This window comes from Fukomys damarensis, unplaced genomic scaffold, assembly GCF_012274545.1.
Source record: "Fukomys damarensis isolate Sample0158 unplaced genomic scaffold, DMR_v1.0_HiC HiC_scaffold_15, whole genome shotgun sequence".
Taxonomy (NCBI): domain Eukaryota; kingdom Metazoa; phylum Chordata; class Mammalia; order Rodentia; family Bathyergidae; genus Fukomys; species Fukomys damarensis.
The window spans coordinates 29,832,204-29,854,250 of record NW_022900927.1 but is presented as its reverse complement, the minus strand read 5'-3'; the positions used below and the strand labels follow the sequence as shown (position 1 = coordinate 29,854,250).

At 39.7% G+C, this 22,047-nt stretch overlaps 1 protein-coding gene across 1 annotated transcript in view; it reads left to right on the top strand.

Moving 5' to 3' along the window:
* Gns (glucosamine (N-acetyl)-6-sulfatase) overlaps positions 1 to 22,047 on the top strand; it is a 29,027-nt gene extending 6,980 nt beyond the window's left edge. The window contains exons 3-14 of the mRNA XM_010644520.3: positions 636 to 842; positions 2,745 to 2,810; positions 3,244 to 3,342; positions 4,926 to 5,093; positions 7,086 to 7,168; positions 8,164 to 8,282; positions 9,418 to 9,521; positions 15,688 to 15,789; positions 16,022 to 16,129; positions 17,189 to 17,299; positions 18,781 to 18,941; positions 20,464 to 22,047. Coding sequence (XP_010642822.1) covers positions 636 to 842; positions 2,745 to 2,810; positions 3,244 to 3,342; positions 4,926 to 5,093; positions 7,086 to 7,168; positions 8,164 to 8,282; positions 9,418 to 9,521; positions 15,688 to 15,789; positions 16,022 to 16,129; positions 17,189 to 17,299; positions 18,781 to 18,941; positions 20,464 to 20,542 — 1,407 coding nt within the window. The 3' untranslated portion in view covers positions 20,543 to 22,047. The remainder of the gene's footprint in view (positions 1 to 635; positions 843 to 2,744; positions 2,811 to 3,243; positions 3,343 to 4,925; positions 5,094 to 7,085; positions 7,169 to 8,163; positions 8,283 to 9,417; positions 9,522 to 15,687; positions 15,790 to 16,021; positions 16,130 to 17,188; positions 17,300 to 18,780; positions 18,942 to 20,463) is intronic.

The window sequence follows — 22,047 nt, the reverse complement described above, 5'->3', positions numbered from 1 at the left end:
CAATATGAAAGACCAAAGAAATAGTGCTAAGTTTTTAAAAGGGACAGTATCTAATTTTAGCATGAATGTGTGCTTGAATAGCTATTCCTTCCAAGCTATTGTGTGAGCTAGTATTCACTTTTGTGAAGTGGCTTGGTGATATGTAAATATTACTAGGTAAAATGGGGAAATTTGTTGATAGTAGATAAACCTAATTAGACAAGGAAAAAAAGTCTGTGTCCAGTGTATAATGTGATACAAGAAATATATGAAGGTACGGATCAATCTGAAAATGAACCTGTACTCAATTACATTAGATTAAAGTAGCATTCTTTCTTTGGTTAAGACCCTTGTCTCACCACGCTGTGTTCCTAGCCTATAAATATTATTTCTTTGCCAAATGACGGTACATGTATTATTATTTGTAGAAACCAACTGAAAACAAGAAATTTATTTTCTGTTTGACTTACCTACTTCAGTGTCTTCGCTCTGTACCCTAACAACAATCTGACGTTATGCCGTGTAAAGAAAATCTATTCAATGAGAAATTCAGAATTTGAAATTACACTATTGAGTAGCTTCTTTTATTCTCCTTGGAAATGAGAAACCCATCCTTCTCATATAACTTTGCCTTTTCTGCTCCTTTCTCTTTGTAGTATGTGCCAAGTGCTCTTTGCTGCCCCAGCAGAGCCAGTATCCTGACAGGGAAGTACCCACATAATCATCACGTTGTCAACAATACTTTGGAAGGAAACTGCAGTAGCACGTCTTGGCAGAAGACCCAGGAGCCAAATACTTTCCCAGCAATACTGAGGTCCATGTGTGGTTACCAAACCTTTTTTGCAGGGAAATATTTAAATGAGGTATGCTACATAATCTATTTCTTTTTCTTGTAACAGCTTTTTGATTCTGAATTAATATAGTTCCTCTTAATTGCTTTTTCGTTTGAATCAATCCAGGCCATTTTAAAGGGTTCTTGGTATATGTTTTTTTCTAATCTGCCCATTAAAGAACTTACATGAGCATATTTACATGAGTGGGGTACTGTATGTATTATTCTACCATCATTTATTTTAAAATTCTCCTAAGACTGCTGCTGTCTTCCCTTTTTTCTTCAGGAATTCTGCTTGTCATGTGGCTATCACAGTATCTTTGTTTCCATTTCTCGTGTCAGGATCCAAGTGAAAAAATTTTCCTCTTAGACTTTCCTTAGATTTCTAATAGTCTTTCACGAATTATAACAACTTAATGCTTAACACATTTCTGACCTGGAAAGTGAAAACAAACTGTTAAAAGCTTGTGAGTCTGAGGCAGGCAGGCCATTCATACAAACTCTGAGAGGTTGGTATGCTGGCCTCATAGACCTGGAGGAAATGATTCCTGTTTTTTACCTGTCAGGCCAGGTTTCATGACTCCAAATCTACCACATTAGCATTAGCCCTTAGTCAAATTCCAGGCTTAATGGAAGTAGCGTATTTGGGGTGCTTGTGGGTAGCTTATACAGTTAAACTGGGAACACAGGACAAAGAAGATGTACCTTTTCTTTTCTTTTTTTTTTGGTACTGGGGATTGAACTCGAGTCCTTGTGCTTGCAAGGCAAGCAGCGGCACCACTGAGCTAAATCCCCAGCCCAAAATGTACATTTTCTTAATACTATATCTGTGGTCACTCGTGGTCTTAATATCTGATTCGAATTTTCTGTTCTTCCTCCTCCCCTGAGACTCCAATTATGAAATCTGCAACCTTGTGGGTTGAAGGATGTTAAGTCACTTTGAAAGAATCACGAGAAGTGGAACGTGTGATGTGTGGTAATGGGGTTGGATCTGTGGGTCACAAAGGGAACTTATGTGACTTTGCATATTGAAGGTCATATGATGTGGACATAATCCTTGGGGACTGAAGTCTGCCTAAAATGGGCAGTATTAAACTTTGCTGAGAAAAGGTGGGAGCATGCCATGGTCTCTTCACTTAGGCATCTCATCGGATAAGTTGGTTGATTTTTTTCAGGACAACTGAAATAATAGCCCAATAGTTCAGTCTGATTATTTTGGTTGTTACTAGCCACAAGTTAAGTTGTACTCTCCTGTACCATCATAGCTGGTGATAGGACGTAGGCCATATGGATTTTTTTTCTGTAGCAGGCCAAACAGTAAATATTTTAGGCCTTGCAGCCATCCATCTCTAGAGCAAGGTAAGTACTCTGAAGTGAATGACAGTGACTGCATTCACATAAAACTGTCAGAATCATTCCAACAATGAATGCAACTGTACTGTATCCCTAAAATGTACCAATAAACTCAATTAAAGCTGAAAAAAAAAAACTGTCAGAATCAAGACTTGTCATGTAGAGGTACAAGATCCCAACAATGAATGTATCTGTACTGTATCCCTAAAATGTACCAATAAACTCAAAGCTGGAAAAAAAATAAATAAATAAAACTGTCAGCACTGAAATGTGAATTTCATATAACTCTTACATTTCACAAAATATCTTTCTTTGATTGATAAATGGATTTTTTAAAAAGTCTTAGCATGCCAGCTGTACAAAACAGTTGGCAAGCCAGATTTGGTTCATGGCCATAGTTTGCCAATTCCAGCCTAAGAAGTTGCTAGACTATAGAGTTCTTTGCTTTTTTATTAATTTACATATTTGGGGAAATTAAGCAACCATATGTTTCGGGTACTAGTTGTAAAAAGATTCTCAGTTGCCTCTTTCTGTTCTTGTCATATCTCAGGAGTTCTGATGCCTTACTTGTCTCTTTCAGTATGGATCCCTGGGTGCAGGTGGTCTGGAACATGTTCCTCTAGGCTGGAGTTACTGGTATGCTTTGGTGAGTGCTTGTTGAATCATTATTGATAATCACACACAACCTTACAGGTGCAAAATATATTTTATTTCAGACTTAATTTTAATACCAACATATATTTTTTGCTTTGGATTTGCTATGGATTAACTGTGTTAGCTCTGTGAAAGAAAATCTGTTGACTGGTGAGTTGCTTTTCTCCAGATATTTTTGCTACATTACAGTTTAGCAATGTAGTTTACTATTCTTCCTGGTCCATCTGTGGCTTTTAAGCTAAGATAAATTATTGAAACTATACCAGTCTTGGATAAAGGTCCTCATCAAAAAATCCAGTTCAGAATTGATTTGAATAATTGTCTTTTGTATGTCTTATTACTGTTTAAACAGTTTAACCCAGCGTGGTTTTAGACTTTCATATTGTATTTGAACTTCATTACAAATTTGTTCCCCTTTTAAATAGGAAAAGAATTCTAAATACTATAATTACACTCTCTCCATCAATGGGAAAGCACGTAAGCATGGAGAAAACTACAGTGTGGACTACTTGACAGATGTCCTGGTGAGTTGCTGGAGCCCTATATAAAGCTCTGTCCTTGTAGGTCTGGCTCACATTTGATTGAAGACTTTGCCTAGAAAACCTCTAGTCTTACTTGTTTGTGTTGGTTAATATAAATGCATAATAATTTCATCTAACTGCCAAAGAGTTATTTCCAGCTGATTAAGAATTCCTGGGGGTGTTTTTTCTTTGTATGTAAGCCAGGCTCAAATCTAATGTTCTTGCAATTCCAGGAACAAATCCCTTTTTCTTAAGACTGTAGAGAATAATTTTGTACAGGCTTTACTTTGTAAAGGTTCTCAGTCTTGACCCCCAGTCTTACAAATTAAGACAGCAGCCGAATAGGCCTTTGTGTGACTGAAGGGATAGGAATATGGGAATTCTTTGGCGGGGGACAAGTAAAATAGTGAAGTCAAGTGAATTTGGGACTTTCCTGAAGTGTTTTTAATGAAAACCATCCATACAACATTTATTCCTAAATAGTTTAGCAGCTGTCCTAACAGGTGTTCAACAGTAAGTGAAGCAAAGTCTGATTCTGTGAAAGGTAACCTCCTTGTGACAAGAAGTTGCAGGTATGCCCGTGTGTATGTTGATATGTACATACACTCATTTCTTGCCTCCTTGGATAGGAATCTGTTAGAAAAGTAAGAGGCAAGGAGCTAGATAAGACTTAAGCAGAAATCTGAAGGAGATGAGGGTATACTATCCAGATTAGGAGAGAAAGTGCTGCTGCAGAAGGGGGAGTGGTAGGTATGGGACCCTTGGTTGAACAGGAGTGTGTTCAATATTTGAGAAACCACAAAGAAGCTGATATGACTGGAATAAAGTAGAGGAGTGGGAAGCTGATAGGAAGTAGATACTGTTATCTTTTCAGCTAATGTTGGGAATAAATGAAGGTGCAAATCAACTAGAACATGAAAGTGCATGTGTATGGGGTGTTTTCATTTTCGTAAAGTATTTCTTGATAAGTAAATGAAGAATCTTAAGTTCATATGATATAAAGCCCTGGTGTCAATGTATTTGGGGTTTTGTTTTGTTTCTGGTGCTGGGGATTGAACCTGGGGCCACATGCATGGTATATGGTATGTGCTTTACCACTGCCTACATGCCCAACTCCAGAATTTGTGCTTAATACTTATTTAGCTTAGTAACTTTGGCTGGCATAATTGACATCTTCTGTGTATTTTCATAAAGTTAAGCTAGCTTCACCCACCTAGTCCATTATTCAGTTAGGTTGATTTTCTTTTCACATTCTTTAAGGCATCACAAATGTATATATTCCAAGCTTCATTAATGTAAATACTAAAATTGCAAAATTATTATTTATTTCCATATGGATGAAATAACAGTTTCTAGATTGTATAAAGTTATCAGGATAGCAGTTGCTTTCTTTAAAGTGGTATGCTTTTCTGTTTGACTATTGCTAAATTTTACTATTTAAAGAGCATGCTTGCACATGACCATGAAATATGATCATGTGCTAAGATTAGCAGCTAAAATGACCCTCTGCCCCCCAGAGGACGTTTGTCTATTAAATACTAAATTATTGGGTAGGATAGGAGATGACAGTTCTTTGTATGTGTCAGGCTAATGTCTCCTTGGACTTCCTGGACTACAAGTCTAACTTTGAGCCATTCTTCATGATGATCTCCACACCAGCCCCTCATTCACCTTGGACAGCTGCACCTCAGTACCAGAAGACTTTCCAGAATGTCTTTGCACCGAGAAACAAGAATTTCAACATCCATGGAATGGTAGCATCCCCTAACCCTTTCATGAAGCTCTTCTCTGTATAATTTTATAATATTCTTGTCAGGAAGCCTTTGAGCCATGTAGCAGGTTTTATTTCAAGATCTTTTAGAGCTAGTACTAGACAAATAAGGGAAAAGGAGCTAGTATGAAAGACAGGATAAACTTGCTTCACAGGAACAGATAAGGTTCCCGCCACACACCTAGTGAACAGCTGGAGAGTCCATAGGGAAGTATAAGGGTGCCATCTTCCCTGACTATAGGAGTGTCCTCCCTTCTGGCAGTGGCTGAGATAAGTCCCTGAGGACTGAGCCTGCAGCAACCTCCCCTGGGTAATTCAGTGGGCCAAGGCTTAGGAAGAAGAGGAGTGGCACAGTGCAGTGTGGTTGAAAAGGGGTATTGAATGGAAAACTGAGCTAGTACATGGGCCACAGTTCAAGATCACAGCAACCCAGATATTTGCCTTGTGTCAGTTAACTTTACCTTTAAGGCTTGCCTAGTAAGTCATTTCATTACCCTCTATTTTCCTGTTCAAGACATTGACAGGTCCCTAGGAGAAATACTATCATAGTTCGCAAAACTTCAAGTCCACATATAGAGAATCCTTATTTAAAGCCACATTTTAAATAATAAAACAATTCCCATACACCATTAATTTGTTTTTTGTTCGCAAAACTTAAACCACTATCTCCCAAACTATGCTTCTGAAAATGTGCTTTAGTTAATAGGTTGTACTTTCCTTGGCACAGGATAGGCAGATTCTTGCTTCAAAGGCTGAAGGTGCTGCTTTGTGTTTCCAGGACACAAAATTATAATTGCTTGTAAGACTGGAGAAAGAATGAGTTGAAGTTAGACCCAGCACTACTGATTTCTGGCTATGAAATGAGTAAGATGCTTCATTCCTGTATTATTTGTCTAAGAGATTCCAATCCTTTCATGTGATTACTGTAAGGATTAAAACACATAAAAACATCTAACATACTACCTATCATGCTGTAGGCATGTGCTTGTTAAATATAAGTGAGTTGGATTTTCTTCTTGTTGTTACCGGGGATTGAACTCGGGTCCTTGCGCTTGCAAGGCAGACCACGGAACCGCTGAGCTAAATCCCCAGCCCAGTGAATTGGATTTTAAAATACAATGCTGTTTTCATTTTGTGTCCCAAAAGAGTAGATAGAAGTTATCATGACCAATACATTTGATAACTTTTAGTTAAAGAAATAACTCTGGGGCTGGGGATTTAGCTCAGTGGTTCTGCCGCCTGCCTCGCAAGCACAAGGACCTGAGTTCAATAAAAAAAAAAAAAAAAAAGAAAAATCACTCTGCTACGAGACTTCTAGGAGTTTTTTGGTCTCTTACGAGTTTATAATAAAATGATATGTTACATAGTATTTCTGAAACTTTATAACTAAAGAACAACTTGAGAAACATAATTTTGGAGATGATTGCTGAGTTTTGTGAATAGACAAGAGGGAATAAGTGCCGTACAGGAATGCTTTTGTTAAAAGTATGACCTCTTTGGGCTGGAGATGTAGCTCAAGTGGTGCTGCCGCCTGCCTCGCAAGCACAGTGACCCGGGTTCAATCCCCAGTACCAAAAATAAAAAATCTAGGATCAGTATTTTGAGTAGAAGAATAGAGGGCAATGAAATAAAGACTTATTACCAAAATTCAGAGGCAGGTAGTCAACATTTGCCCATTTGTAGTTGCAGTAGACATGGGATCAGAGTTAGACGTTTACTATCATTTAGCTAGTGGTTTCCCAGTGACAATGAAAATAGTCACTTATTAATGGTAACAGTTTTGGGAGGGGATGGGGTCTGAAGAATAAATGATAAATTAGTATTTTTTAGGAACACGGGGAATGGGGGAGAGAGAGGGCGAGGAAGAGAGGGCCTCACATTGCTTATATAGGTTCCAGTTCACTTTTTAATAAAATAATCCTTTTTGTTATCTAGGACTTGGTCTTAACATTTCTTTTTTTCTTCTAAATTTTAGAACAAGCACTGGTTAATTAGGCAAGCCAAGACACCAATGACTAATTCCTCAATACAGTATTTAGATAATGCATTTAGAAAAAGGTAAGAGCTACTACTACTTTCTCAGAGTGGTTTTAAGGACAGGGGACTGTATCATGCTGTTATCAAAACAGCAGTCTAGCGAGTAGTGGGAAAGGTTCTTGGTGGGGCATTGCTGTCTTGGAAGAAGGCACAAGTACTTTTGCACTCAGATATATGAAATGACCTTGGGCCCCCAGGACTGATTAAACCATGTATTTTTGGGACTTGTTAAAGAATTTTACAAACTTGAGCTGGTTAAAATTGTTTAGAAATGTTTAAAGAAAAGGTCAAAGAAATCAACCCAAATATTTGCCTTTGCTGTTTACTTTCTCTCATGGTATATTTAGTTTAGACCCAAAGGTTAGCAAACATTGCTATAGGACCATGTATAAAGTTAGTGAATATTGTAGGCTTGCAAGCCAGGCAGGTATTCTCTGTTGTTTGTCGGCTTTGCTCTTGTAGCATAAAAGAGCCAAAATGACAAAACGTGGCTGTGTTCCAGTAAAACTTCATAAAAATAGGCAAATTCGGCCCATGGACCATAGTTTGCCACCCCCTAATTTAGAAGATTAAACATTGTAGCATAGACCTGTGTGAATCAACCTATAGTGATCTGTACCAGTTTGATAACTTTGCCTTCTGATTATCACTCTCATTGCCAGTGGCTATAAAAAAATCTACCTGGTTATAAAATGCCTAGCTTATTTCTTTGGAAATACTAACTTTGGAATGAGTGAATTATATTTTTTAAGTTTACTCTTGCATTGGCAAGTCTGAGGGATGGAAATTTAGGATTTGAACCTTTGGAGTCATTTTGTTGTTTTAGTTTGGGGAGGATCTTTGTGTCTGCCCATTTTGTCAAGATAGTGACATTGCCATTGCCTCTAAAGTCCTCTTTCCAGGGGCTGGGGATGTAGCTCAGCAGCACCACATCTGCCTGGCAAGCACGAGGTCCTGAATTTAATCCCTGGTATTGGGGGTGGGGGATGTCCTCTTTCCAATCTGTTCATTTCCAGGTGGCAAACTCTGCTCTCAGTTGATGATCTTGTGGAGAAGCTGATCAAGAGACTGGAATTTACTGGGGAGCTCAACAACACATACATCTTTTTTACTTCAGACAATGGCTATCACACAGGTGAGAGGCAGGGTCAGATACTCCCGCCACCTTTTAGAAATAGTAAGTACCCTGGCAGGAGTTCTAATTCTTATACAGCTCTGAACTTGGCACAGGATGGGTCTTGCCCTCAGGACTACTCTGGTTAAAGGACTGTGTTATTCCCATGGGGGGAAATCCTATGCCAGGTTACATGGTGTTCTAGGAGCAGGAGCAGACAGTGAGCTTATGGCAGGCCTTATGGAAAAGGTGAAAATTGAGCTTAATTTTAAGGGTAAGTGGAGCTCAGAAGGGAAAAGATACTGTGAACAGAAACAGTGGAAAGTGACCTTGGAGAAAAAACTTTTCTTCCCAAATCACAGATTTGTTTTTTGGGTACTTTTGTTCTTTCCAGACTACTGTAAGAATTAGCCCCGTGTTCTTGATTTTTGTCTTTTCAACTTGGATGTTCCATAGTTAAAAACAAATGTTTTCTTCTTTGCCTGTCAATAAATTTCCATTTGAGAGGAATTAACCTGAGGCTGCCGCCTGCCTCACAAGCTCAAGGACCCAAATTTGATCCGTGGTACCTAAAAAAGAAAAGAAATTGTAAGATGCCGACTTCATAATTCTGTCCTTTTGCATTTACTTGCTGGGCCTTTCCTCATCAGTTATTTGGTTATCTGGAAATACATTTCATTCAGGAAAAGGATATATATTTTTGTCCCTTTTATTTGTCAGTATTTGGAGGAACCTAGTTCACCCATGATCAGTGTATAAATTTTTATGAATTTGTGTTTTGGCCCTTTCCAGTTGTTACTTTTACTTAGTTCATCTTATTGTAAACCAGGGAGTCCCTTCTCATTTGTTACTGAAAGATGATTAACTCATTGTTTTTTTCCTGCCTTGTGGGAAAAAGAGACCTCAGAAAATTTAAGCTGTTAAAAAATGAGAAATAGGGCTGGGGGAATTTAGCTCAGTGGTACCATGCCTGCCTCGAAAAAATATCAAAAGCACAAGGTCCTGGGTTCTATCTCCAGTACTGGAAAAAAACAAAACAAAAAAATGAGGAATAGTAGAAAACAAACGATTTTTAGTTTTGCTGTCGAGTACATGAAACAGTATGAGCTACACATCTATCTTGGCTCCATCTCTACCTTTTGCATTTCATTTTCAGGACAGTTTTCTTTGCCAATAGACAAAAGACAGCTGTATGAGTTTGATATCAAAGTTCCGCTGTTGGTCCGAGGACCTGGAATTAAACCAAATCAGACAAGCAAGGTAGGTGTGTGACTGAGGCTGATGCTCTGTATGGGTAGGTACTTCCCTGAGAAAATGAGGCTGTTCCTCCTGTGAGGGCTGGTTAGGTTCCTCCTAGGAACCTAAGGCTGCTCAGCATAAGATTTTCTGTGTTTATAAGCCTTGGAAACAATGATTCCTTTTTCTTTTTTTAGCTCCCCACCACCCACTATTAAGTATATTTCCCCTGTTTACATGTGTCACATCAGCACACATAGCTTTTTTTTCATCTTTTTAGACAACAGAGTGGTCATCATCATCACCATCTGAAATTAAGAGTAAAGGTACACGTTTGGGCATCACCTAGAAAGAATCGGATCAGCTTCCACGGGGTGGATGAGGACTCATTTTCTGTCTTTCTTTCCCTTTTTAAGTATACAGATGATTCTGAGAGATCTCCTGGTTTGGCACCCACTTTTCTGCAGGGCAGAGCCCCTTAGGCTATGCTGTATGTGTGCGTCCCATCTTGGTAAAATGCAGGTTCAAATTTCTAACCAGCTGCCAGGTGATGACTGCTGCTAGTCTGACCTCCCATTAAGTACAAGGTGGTAGAAATCCTATACCGGAGATTTTTTTCTTTCCTTCTTTTCCCATGTGGGACTCTTCCTTACTAATGCTTTCCTCTTTCCTTGGTTCTCGCTCCTATTACTATGTAATACATTTTCGTGTTACTATTTCCATTTAGTTTGTGTCTTTTTCCTAACCTGGTGCTTATCACCCACCCAGAGGATTTGGTCCTAGAGATGGTGGGCGCCTCCATCCAAAACACTCTCTTCTACTACTCAGGAGACTATTGATAGGCTCTTCCAGTTATGTCTTTGCTCCTTCTTGATAATCATAATTTCATTCCAAGCTCTGTGAAATCAAAGAAAATGAGCAAACATATAATTTAATCTAAAATTGAAAAACAGACATCAACATGGGTATATTGAGTACTTTTTCACTGCCTACCCTTTCACTTACTTCCTTATACCATGCTTTTGTTGAAGTATTGTTAAAATTTTCACAGAAAGGGAAAGCAGCCTTTGTAACTATCTTTTGAATTTTCTTTGCTGTTAAGACCTACATGCCTCAAGCAAGTTAACTTTCCAGTACAAATTTAAGTGTTGTCTAAACAAGCTTGCTCTATCAGAGATGTGCAAGTTGGGAAAGTCATTAAATCTTAAAAGTGTTGTATTGAGGTTGGTGTTGAGCTGCTTGAAGAGACTGTGCCAGCAGTGTGTGCATTTCCAAGAAGTAGGGGCACTGGGACTGTGTATGACCACTGTGGGGAAGAAGGCCCAGTGGGAGCTCCGTGGAATGTGTCAGCACTGTTCCTTCAGGTTGATGGTGCCATCTAAATGTGAAGATCAGATATCACCTTGTCTGAGCAATCTAAATTGGTTCCTAAGATGCCATTTCAACAGTAACTCACATTTATTAGTATGTGACTGGTGCTGCTTTAAGAGAATTACCTGAATCTTGTTTAACCTTTACAAGATATTATCCCATCTTTCGGATGAGGAAACTGAGGTGCAGAAATTAATTGGTTTGCCTAAGATTGCATAGCAGAGCCCTACATTTGAACTTGGAAAATCTGGCTCCATTAGACTATAGTTCATTCACCACATAGCTATTAAATATCTTCTGCTGGCACTAAAATACATCAGGAACTGTGGATGCAGTCTGGGAAGATCAGGTCTTAAATCCTGGTGCCAGGAAGAGCCTGGTCCTTTAGCAGTAGCAGTAGTGAAAGCCTCAAGTATTTGTGCAGAGATACGGCTTTTGAGAATAATTTAGTCACAAAGGTCTGCGGGAAGAATGTTCTGAGCAGCGCAGTAAACGTGAAGGCATAGATGTTGGAATAAGCCAAGCTTGTTCAAGTGACAGAAGGTAGCATTTGTACTGAACTGTTTTCACTTAGTGCACCATCTTTCTCACTTCTTGGCCTTGGTACACCCGTTTGCTCCTTATGTCTGTGATTCCTTCCTCAGACCGTCTTTAGCTGGCCAGGTTACTTTTTCTGAAGGACTTTGGTTTAGAGGTTCTGCCCAGGAATTCACTTTGGACTCCTTCCCCCTACATGAGGTAGGTCCCCTTCCTACCTGCTCCTAGCTGACCTCACACTTATACTTCCTTGAGTTTCTTTGTTCACTCTGATGTCCCAGGAAAGAGGAACTGTCTTGACTCAGAATAGACAGCCCTTAACATACCTACTCTGATGAATAGCCACATTAGTCGAATGGGTTTTACCAAAAGATTATACAGTAAGTGTCAGAGTCAAACTGACAGTGCACTATTCTCATAATCCACGATTGTCATGCTGTTGTGTTAATAGATATTGTTGAAGTGTGAAATGCTTCAGTTTTCACCTAGCTCCAGGGATGTTGGGGCATTCATCACATGGTGGCAGTCACCTCAGTGCAGGTGTCCTGTGGGAGTGGTACAGAGTTGCCTGTTTGGCAGAACATGGTCCAAGGGAAATAGAACTGAATTGAGAGTCAGGAAGACTCCTCACGGGCTTTAAGACTTTGAACAAAATAGCTTTTGCTATTTTGCTATATCTCTCCATTCCTGAGTATAACTGGATGATTCCTTTGGCTTCTGCTTTATTGGGGAAGCTAGAGCTACGGCACATCCAGCTGGAGCAGCCTAGGATTTAGGGGTTTTCTGCTTTCTCTTGCATGTCTGGTCCCTTTCTCCAGTGAGCCTAGGGCACCTTCTGTTGTGTTTCGAGTCTTTTCTCTGGTAGCCCCGCAGGAATTGTTTAACATCAGAGGTTACGTGTCTTTCTGGAAACCTGATGTGTTCTCCAGAGTCTGTTGCCTTCTTTCCAGTAATTATGCAGCACCATCGTTTTTCCAGAGCTAAAATAATCAAGGTCAACACTTGGTATCCCTTGATCTCACAGCCCAGGATATTCTAGGGGCAATTTTCATTAGAATGTGTGTGTGCTTGAATCCTAAGAACATTCTCAAACTGATAGATTGCAATGTATGGAATAATTTATTTGGTCTTGTGAAAGCCTTTTCTGTTTCAATCTATAAATGAATCTTTAAGTTTACCTGACAGTGTGATAAAAGCAGTGCCATTCTAGGGACTTGGAACTCTGATGTTCTGTAGTTCATAGAATCTGTTCTAATGCTTGGTTGTACAAAACTGGCCGTACGTGTAATTGTCTCTTGAATTCTTTATTCCCACTCAGCGTCAAACAAGAGATTTTCCATCTTCTGACCTAGTATGCTCATTTTGAGACTGCTTCTTAGGAGGAATCCTGAAGATAATTTGTCCATCACATTTAGGGAAGATGCAGTAAATGGAGACATCTGGTAACAGAAAGAGTCCTGGGATGACAGGCTTGTGGTATTTGTGTTGGATCTTAGTGACTCTTGCTTTATGCTGAAATTCATAGGCCTTTCTTTCCACTGAGCAACAACACTACTAGAGTCTCCCATCATACAACTGCTGGCTGTTGAAGTGATTATGGTTGAGATTAGCAACCACTGTTCTGTGTCTCTGGTATTTTTTAATTTTGATGCTTACCCTTTTCCTTGTAAAACTGTCTTGGATGCTTTATAGTGCCTATGGGTTGGGCTTCCTTCTCTTTATCTTAAGGACTCTGGTGATCATGTGTTTGTCTTCTTTCCTGTGTGATCTCTATATTCACACAGACTTGATGACTATATTCCAAGATGCTCAGTTTGCCAGAAGGGCTCAGAACTAGGAAAATTATCTGTAACAATAGATCTGTGTAATCCCTGAGGACACAGCATGTTGAGTCTTTCTCAGTGACATGGATTTCCTCTCCCTTAATTATCTCCGCTGAATGGCAATTCCTAACAGCTGTGGAAGTACACTAATTGACTCAGAGCTGGGGTACATATATCACTGGCCCTTTGGGGGCCATCCTGGCTGTCAGGAAACTTAACCCCTGATGAACAATGTTCCAAACATGTTTTGCCTTTCATATCTGTACTTTTGGTTTTAATTAAACGTGGTAGCATTAGTTGATTTTTCCCCCCTCACTTCCCTGTTTGGCACCTCCTAAGATCAGTTTTCCAGCAGTTTTGAAGACTACAGTTTCTTTTCAGTAAGTTTTTCCATTTACAAGCTCTTGACTTTTTTCTACTTTTGTTTCATTTCTTCATCTGTAAAATGTGAGACGTGCTGCATCCTAAGATTGTGATAAGGAATAAATAAGGACAAAAGTTAAATACTGGGCACAGACCAGTGTCAATAAACTGTAATTCTCCCTTTCTTCCCTGATGGATTGTCTTCATTCATTTAAAGGCTTTTTCAAGCTTACGACCAAGTGACGTCTGGCCTGTGCTTTAGGTTCCATTTGCTATGCTGTCTGTTTCAGTAGCTGCTATCTGCAGTGCTTGTTGAATACTTGAAATGGGGATAGTCTGAATTAAAATGTATTACTATTTTAAAATACCAGATTTTGAAAGCTTGGTTCAGCCAAGCAGGGTGGCATATGCCTATAATCCTAGCACCCAAGAGGCTGACATAGTATTGCTGCAAGTTCAAAGCCAGTTTAGGCTACTAAGTTCAAGACCAGCCTGAACTACATAGTGAAATCCTGTCTCAAAAAAAAAAAAAAAAAAGCTAGATTTAATAATTAAAATGCAATTTATGTGTCTTACCTGCTGAAATAGTAATATTTTTATATAGAGAATCAAATAACATATACAATGAATTTCACTTTTTTTTTTTCGGTACCAGGGATAGAATAGGACCTTGTACTTGGGAAGCCGGTGGCAGAACCATTAAGCTAAATCTCCAGTCCAAATTTCACTTCTTTTTAATGTGGCTATCAGATAATAAATTACATATGTGGCCATATTATATTAATACTCAGCTTTACGCTGGCTTAGGCCCTGTACAAGCATTGTATACAAAAGAAAAATAAGAAACCAAGAAAATAAGAGAATGCAAGACATTCTCTTTAAATTCTGTAGTTTTTTTAAAAAAAAACATCTGTTTTGTATTCTTTAAGGAAACCTTTGTTAATTTTTGAGACAGGGTCTCACTATGTAGCCCCAGCTGACCTTAAACTCACAGTCCTCCTGCCTCAGCCTCCCAAGAGATAGGATTACAGGCATGCACCACCATGCCTAGCTTCTTCAAAGAAACTTTTGTTCATGTATTAGAATAAGTTTCTTGCAGCCTTAACCCTATTGCATACTTCTTGTTTAGCAGTGTTGTCACTTTGAAAAACTATAAAATGAGCTGGTTATTCTCATTGGTGGTAAGTATTCCACTTTTGAAGCTTTGAAAAATGGTATGGGGGTCAGGGATTTAGCTCAGTGGTTCTGCCGCCTGCCTCGCAAGCGCAAGGTCCCGAGTTCGATCCCCAGTACCCCCAAAAAAAGGTAATAAAAAGTTTACATGTTAATGAAAAATAAATAAAAACGGTAGGAATCTACAGGAAGTCAGATTTAGTGAACTAATCTGAATAATCAAGTTGGAGGACACTATATAAAAATCATTAATCCAGCAATTTTCTCATGATTCCTAACAAGGCCATTCCAAAGAAATTTTTAAAACTACATTAGTACCATGGTTCACAATCTTAATTTGTTGCAGTTTTAGAAAAGTTGGCCTTGGTAGTATTAATCACCTGATGCAGGGCCGGGGATTTAGCTCAGTGGTTCGGTGGCCTGCCTCGCAAGCACAAGGACCCAAATTCGATCCCCCGTACTAAAAAAAAAAAAAATCACCTGATGCAGAGTTTGAAAACAAAAACAGTATTTTGCCAAATGCTTCTGTTTGTTTGCAAACAGAAGCGTTTGTGAAGTGAGGTACTGCTATATTTTCATCAGTAACAGTTTGGGGGCTGGGGATTTAGCTCAGTGGTTCTGCCTCCTGCCTTGCAAGCACAAGGACCTGAGTTCGATGCCCAGTACCCAAATAAATAAATAAACAAATAATAACAGTCTTGGCAGAATAAATACATATCACAGGAGCTTATATTAGAAGCCCTATAAGCCTTTGTTTTTTAAGTTGCTTAAATATATGAAAGTAAGGTCAAAGAATGGCTGTATACAATGTAATGATGACTGCTATTTATGTCCAGTGGGATGAAGCAAGGGAGCTTTTGGTATAAATGGGAAAGCAAGACCAATTGTGTTCTAGATTATTTGCTTTTTCCTCATTTTCATAGATGCTTGTTGCCAACATTGACTTGGGTCCTACTATCTTGGACATCGCTGGCTATAATCTGAATAAGACACAGATGGATGGAATGTCCTTACTGCCCATATTGGTGAGTATCGAGCCCTCAATCCTGAACCGAAACTCTGAAATAAATTCCAGGTTATTTAAAGGTTTGAAAGACTAAATTTTAAAGCTGTTAAATTTGGGTGCAGAAAATAGATTTTTCACTGACTTTGTAGTAGAATGGAGTTTTTTCAGGTTCAGTGCCACTGAGCTAAATCCCCAGCCCTAAGAATGCTATTATCTTTATCACAGCCACCTGCCTTTGCTGTTTTTCCTAGAGCGGTAGCAGTAATTTGACTTGGAGATCAGATATCCTGGTGGAATACCAAGGAGAAGGCCTCAATGTCACTGACCCAACCTGTCCATCCCTGAGTCCTGGAGTATCTGTGAGTAATACCTTGCACTGACTTAGGCACCTTTTTTACTACTGCACACAAGGGCAAGTATTGAAACCCTTGAATATTGCTTTGTTGTCATCTAACTGTGGGAGACTAGCCTGACAAAGGTAATTCAGTAATTTGAAAATAATGCTGCCAACCTATCAGATGCATACTTTGATTTCTTCAAATGTATATGACAAATACCTGTATCTGCCTGTATTCTCCCCAGTTCTTTTTCCATGTTTCCCACCCCTCCCAGTAGTAGTACCATTTTCTGTTAGGGATAGCATCACTGGCAGCTGTTCGAGAGATGGGATTCCCACTTATTGATAGCCATCATGTGTGCCTTTGTGTTGATGGCAGTCAAGGCAGGTCACGAAGGTGATAACAGCCATGTAAGCCTCCCTGGCGAATGGGACATAGGCTTTAATTTGAATATGATTCTTCTGACACAGTGTCTAATGATACAGTAAAGCACCAACCCAATGTAGAATAACAGACCCTACAGAAGATAGGATGAAATGAGTTAGAGTTAGGTTGTATTGAGTGACAACCCTCTTAAATAACTTTTGTGGCTGGGTGTATTGCTATAATCCCAGCACTTGGGAGGATCAAGAGTTCAAAGCCCACTTTTGACTACATGATGAAAGCTTGTCTCAAAAACTCAAAATGACTTATCTGCAGTTGATTCCACAAAGCGCATTTTAGCTTTTTTCCTCACATTTTAGGAAGGTAGTTGTAATAGTCCTTGAAGTGACTCATTTGGATATTTCTTCTCCTTGATAGTGCATACATTTTACAGGTGCTCATTACAACTAATTCTTGACAGGAGAGTAGCAAAAAGAGCTGGCAACAGCCTATGAATGGCAGAGTCCCATATTTTCTTCAAGTTAGCCATCATTAAGGAAAAGCCCTTCACTTCTATTTTTTACTAACTGGCTTCCCTGAGAGGTTTCATTTCTGTCACATTCCACATCTGGCTTCAGCCAGCGTGGTTGCCCTGTAAACAACTTTTTGTTACCATGGAAGAAGGCTGTTCATTTAACTTTTTAAATGTGTCTACAGCATTGTTTCCCAGACTGTATCTGTGAAGATGCTTATAACAACACCTACGCTTGTGTGAGGACGATTTCAGCGCTGTGGAATTTACAGTACTGTGAGTTTGATGACCAGGAGGTAAGAGAGACACCTGCCTGCACCCCACCCCTGCATGTGTTGTGCCTTATTGGGTGGACTTCCTGCACAAGCGCGGTTCCCAGGGTGCTCCCTGGGGAAGATGTGGTGTCCCTTCTCTGCACTTCAGCTTAGGTTTCCTTCAGCTTAGAGAATTCCATTAGGCCACGCTTTGCTTCTCTGTGATCCATCTGAGGGGGTTTCCATTCACACCACCATCCAGACACACTTCAAATGCACAGTTCACTTTTTCAGAATAATGCATGAACGCAAGATTCCCTGGTACTGGGGGTAAAAGTGAAGCACTGCAACTCAGAGGAATTGAAGTATTTCCTAGAAAGCTGACCAGCACCTCACTTATTGAGAAACTCTTGTTCCTACCACAGCCGTCCTGTGCTTCTCAAACAGACTTGAGTTGGCCAGAAAGGCCCAGGAGCATGATCTCTGGGAGAAGGTGGCTTTTTGGCTACCAAAGATGACGAGTGTAGATTATCTGAAGGAGCACATGGACTCCAGTCCCTGGCGATCTCATTGTTTATCAGCATATGCTCACCTGCCCCATTCAGCACCCCTCATCTCACCACATGAGACAGATGCTTGTCTGTGGTTCTCAGAAATCGACTCATGCACCGTTCCACAGGTAGCTCAGGAGCATGTTGGGCCACCACTTTCCTCAGACTCAGTTCTTGCTCCGCCCTTCCCCCTAGTGTTTATCAGTTTGATAACTATAGATGGTGGTCTGAGGGCAGCTACGTGAAGGCATGGTAGGCAACATTTAACCTACCAACTTCTAAACTGTCATTTGACTCCTTTGAAAAAGCATACAGATAGAGAAGGAAGTCTTGACACTAGATGGGTCTGTTAGAAATATCGTATCCTTCACTGATTGCTGTTACACACCCAATGCTACTTTTTAAAATAGGAAAATGGGGGCCAGGGATTTAGCTCAGTGGTTCTGCTGCCTGCCTCGCAAGCACAAGGACTTGAGTTCAATCCCTGGTACCCCCCCAAAATAAATAATAATAATAGAAAAACAGCATTTGTATACTTGTAGGGCACTTTTCATGTACCTTCTCATTTGAATCTCACAATTCTAAGATAAATCCTTCATATGTTAACTCACTGTGTGTGACTAAGTTCTGCTTCTGAGTCCTTGCTTTTGAGCCCCTACCTGTGTTCTGTGCTCCAGCTACAAGACGAAGTAAGTGCCCTCCTTGTGCTTTCCCAACTGCCTAAAAACACAGGGTATGCGGGTGGCCCCTTGCAGCATGGGACCATTGACCAAAGGAGTTGAACCCCAGCACAGATGGACTGTTATGTTACTTCAAGTACATGGCTGGCCTCTCTGAGGACCTGGAGACAAGATGATAGCCCACTGGGATTCAGTTCTTTATCTACCTCCTCCTTTTCCATTTAGAAATAACTCACATTAGGATTATTTGTTCAAATACGATCCATGCCTTTTTTTTTCCTCAATCCTTTAGATGTTTGTAGAAGTCTATAATCTGACTGCAGACCCAGACCAAATTACTAACATTGCTAAAAGTATAGACCCAGAGCTTTTGGGAAAGATGAACTATCGGTTAATGATGTTACAATCCTGTTCGGGACCAACCTGTCGTACTCCAGGAGTTTTTGACCCTGGGTAAGTTTCCTTTCTCTACTTCGCTAAGTTGCCTGTAGTGTCTTGCTGTGCTGGAAGACAACTGAACGGGCTGGGTTATTTCGCCTTTGAGCTAAGCTGTTTGCTCTGCTTTGGAGAGGGAATACTGTGTTTGTGCTGCTTCGGCTGTATGAAATCTTGGCTCTTCACTGCCATCTACTGCTTTAACTACAAATACACCTGTACTCCCCACATGAGGCTCTTCTCTTCCCTTGCTGGGATTCTTCTCATGGTGACTAGGGTGGCTCCTAGGCTTCTTGAAGCTTTGACCCTGTTCCCACAGCCTCCTTAAAACCCTAGTTATAATGTTTACAGTAAACTCATATTTTAGACACATAAAAATGTGTGTAAATTTGTATATATAAACCTGTCATATATGGAAGTATAAAAGACATTTATCATCTGCCAGGCTAGATTTGTTCTGCTTTTCATATTACACACCACCCTTGCCTCTTCCATAGCTTGTCAGCAGGATGCTGGGTACCAAGAATATATTATGGACTTGAGCTGCGAAGGCAAGAAGCATGCCAATTACTTTAAGATTCTAAGGTTAAAAATCAGAGCATCGCTAAAGAAGGATTATTTCACTTCTTAAGTGCACTGTAAGGAGAGAGAACTAATGTCCTAAGTTCGTGGAAAGTTAGAAATATGGCTAAAATTTTGGAACACAACCACACACATTGGCCATTTTTGGATTTCAACAGTACAGTGGTTGGGGCATCATAGAATCCCCATTCTCTAAAGTATTTATGATCTAGCCCTTTATTAAAATGTTGGCCAGTCACAGCTCTAGTACTAAGAATTTGTCCCACAGTTCTGTTTCTAAGGAAGTAAAATGCAGTGTCATCACCTGCACCGGCCAGTGTATAGTCTAAGTCCCAACCTCCAGTTACCTTTCAGCATTTACTCTACCTTTCTCTGAGTGATAAATCAGTGGGTTTTTCTCTTTGTTCTGTACATTTTATATAAATGCCATGCTATTTTATTGGTGGCCAGAGAGGTTATCACCCTGTCTAAACCCATAAGCCAGTTTCTTACTGTACAAGAGCAGAGAGGTCTGTGAAGAAAAATCTAGCTGCTTTCTGCTACCTTTCAAGATTAACCATCATAGGGGCTGGGGATTTAGCTCAGTGGTGTCACCACCTGCTTCGAAGTGCAAGGTCCTGAGTTCAGTCCCTGGTACTGCAAAAAAAAAAAAAAAAAAAAAAAAAAAAAAAAAAAAAAAAAAAAAATTACACGCCTAACTAAAAAAAAAAAAAAAAAAAAAAAAAAAAAAAAACAAGATTAACCTTCTTAGATTTTTCTCCTGTTTATACTACATCATCTTAGTGCTTGCTGGATTACAATGAAAATATTGGTAACTATTTAGTCCTCATATTTTATACTATAGACTTACTTTCCTGGTGATTTTTTTTAATCCCTTCTTGCTAACCTTCCCATTGAATAATATTTTGAAGTACTCAGGGACTAGCTAATTAATGTGACATCCTTTTCTCTTCTCCAGATACAGATTTGACCCTCGTCTTATGTTCAGCAATCATGGCAGCATCAGAACACGAAGGTTCTCAAAGCATCCTCTGTAGAGACAGCGTGCAGCCTCCACCTTTGGATTCCTGCATACCTCTTTCTGATGAAGTGAGCATAGTAGGTATCTGTAGGTCATCTTTGAGAACACACCTGGAAGAGTTTTGCACTGGCTCTGTTTTAAGTCCTATTTGAAAAGCACCCCAATCAGCTGACTTCCTTGTGCAACTTGTTAAACTGTGAACTCTGCCCACAAATCAGGAGTGGCTTTCCTCGGTCCTTCCCTCAGGTGGTACTAAACACTCCTGAGGTCTTTGTTCCTGCCATGTCCTCTCTGTTCTGGGGCCATAATTCTTGGTTATCCTGTGTGGTCAAAGTCTGAATTTGTAAATCCATTCAGGTAAATGGCAATACTTTTAAGATTAAAAAAAAACAAAACAACTTGTTTTATAACCTGACCTAAAAGCAGAGGACTTCTGTAACATTTTAGACTGAGCACCTCACTGTCAAAAATACTCATATCACATGGCTTAATTAACCAGCAGAGCTGAATCATCTGATTCAGTACACGTTCCATTTTTCTAAAGTAGAGATGGATTGTAAGATCTATCACAGTGTGATAAATTAAGGTGGCAAATTCAAAACATGTCAACCAAACTCTGCATTTCTTTGGGATTCTATGCTAGTGCTGCACTAAGAACAGTGAGCTCTGGTTAAGGCTAATTCCAGGTAGCTCTTGACAGTAACAGCTGTCTGCTTTCCAGTGGCTGCTAATCCCATGGCGGGTCAGTCAGCACTAGATATTAAAGAACTCTCTTATCTTGAGACTTCCTCCGCACAGGCTGAGGGTACAGAATTGGGGAGAAGGAATGGCCAGCGGCTAGGGAAGGCTGTTTGCTGGGAGCCTAGATGGGGGTCTTGGGTTGACAGGTTATAGGGTTGGGCTTGTATGAAGTGCCTGTCTTGCAGTGTCGGTGCCACGTGAAGCTATTTTGACTCTGCATTTTGCTGTCATTCTCATTTAAGACCTACAAATTTTTTCTAGTTGATGCAAAGTGTCACCTACTTTATCCCACCTTTTCAGACAGGTTCTTCCTAGTTTTTGGAGTCTTTTTTTATAAGTAGGGCTCTGTCCAGTAGTCCTCTATCAAGGGCGATCCATTTGGTTTTTCTGTTGAGCTTGCCTACATTCTTACATTTCTTGGCTTGAAGACCAGTTCCATTTCCAACATTTTCTTCACAAAAATGCTAATTGGTGGTACAGACAGCAGGGGAGAATGTTGTGATTTATAACCTGTTCAGCTCAGGCAAAAAAGTGATGCTAGCTTTATTTAAAGCCTCCTGTCAAGCTTTAAACACTTTGTAAGACATGGCCACAATTATCTTTTCTATCACAATTCAAAAAAAAGAATTAAAGATAGCCATGTTGGTTTAATAGCCATTTGGTTTATTACTTTACCTCATATCTTCCCAGCAACTGTGATTAGTATCTAGAGTTTAAAAGGCAAGTGAAATGAACACCTCTGCTGTGAATATTTGAGATGATCAAAAAAAAAAAATGTAA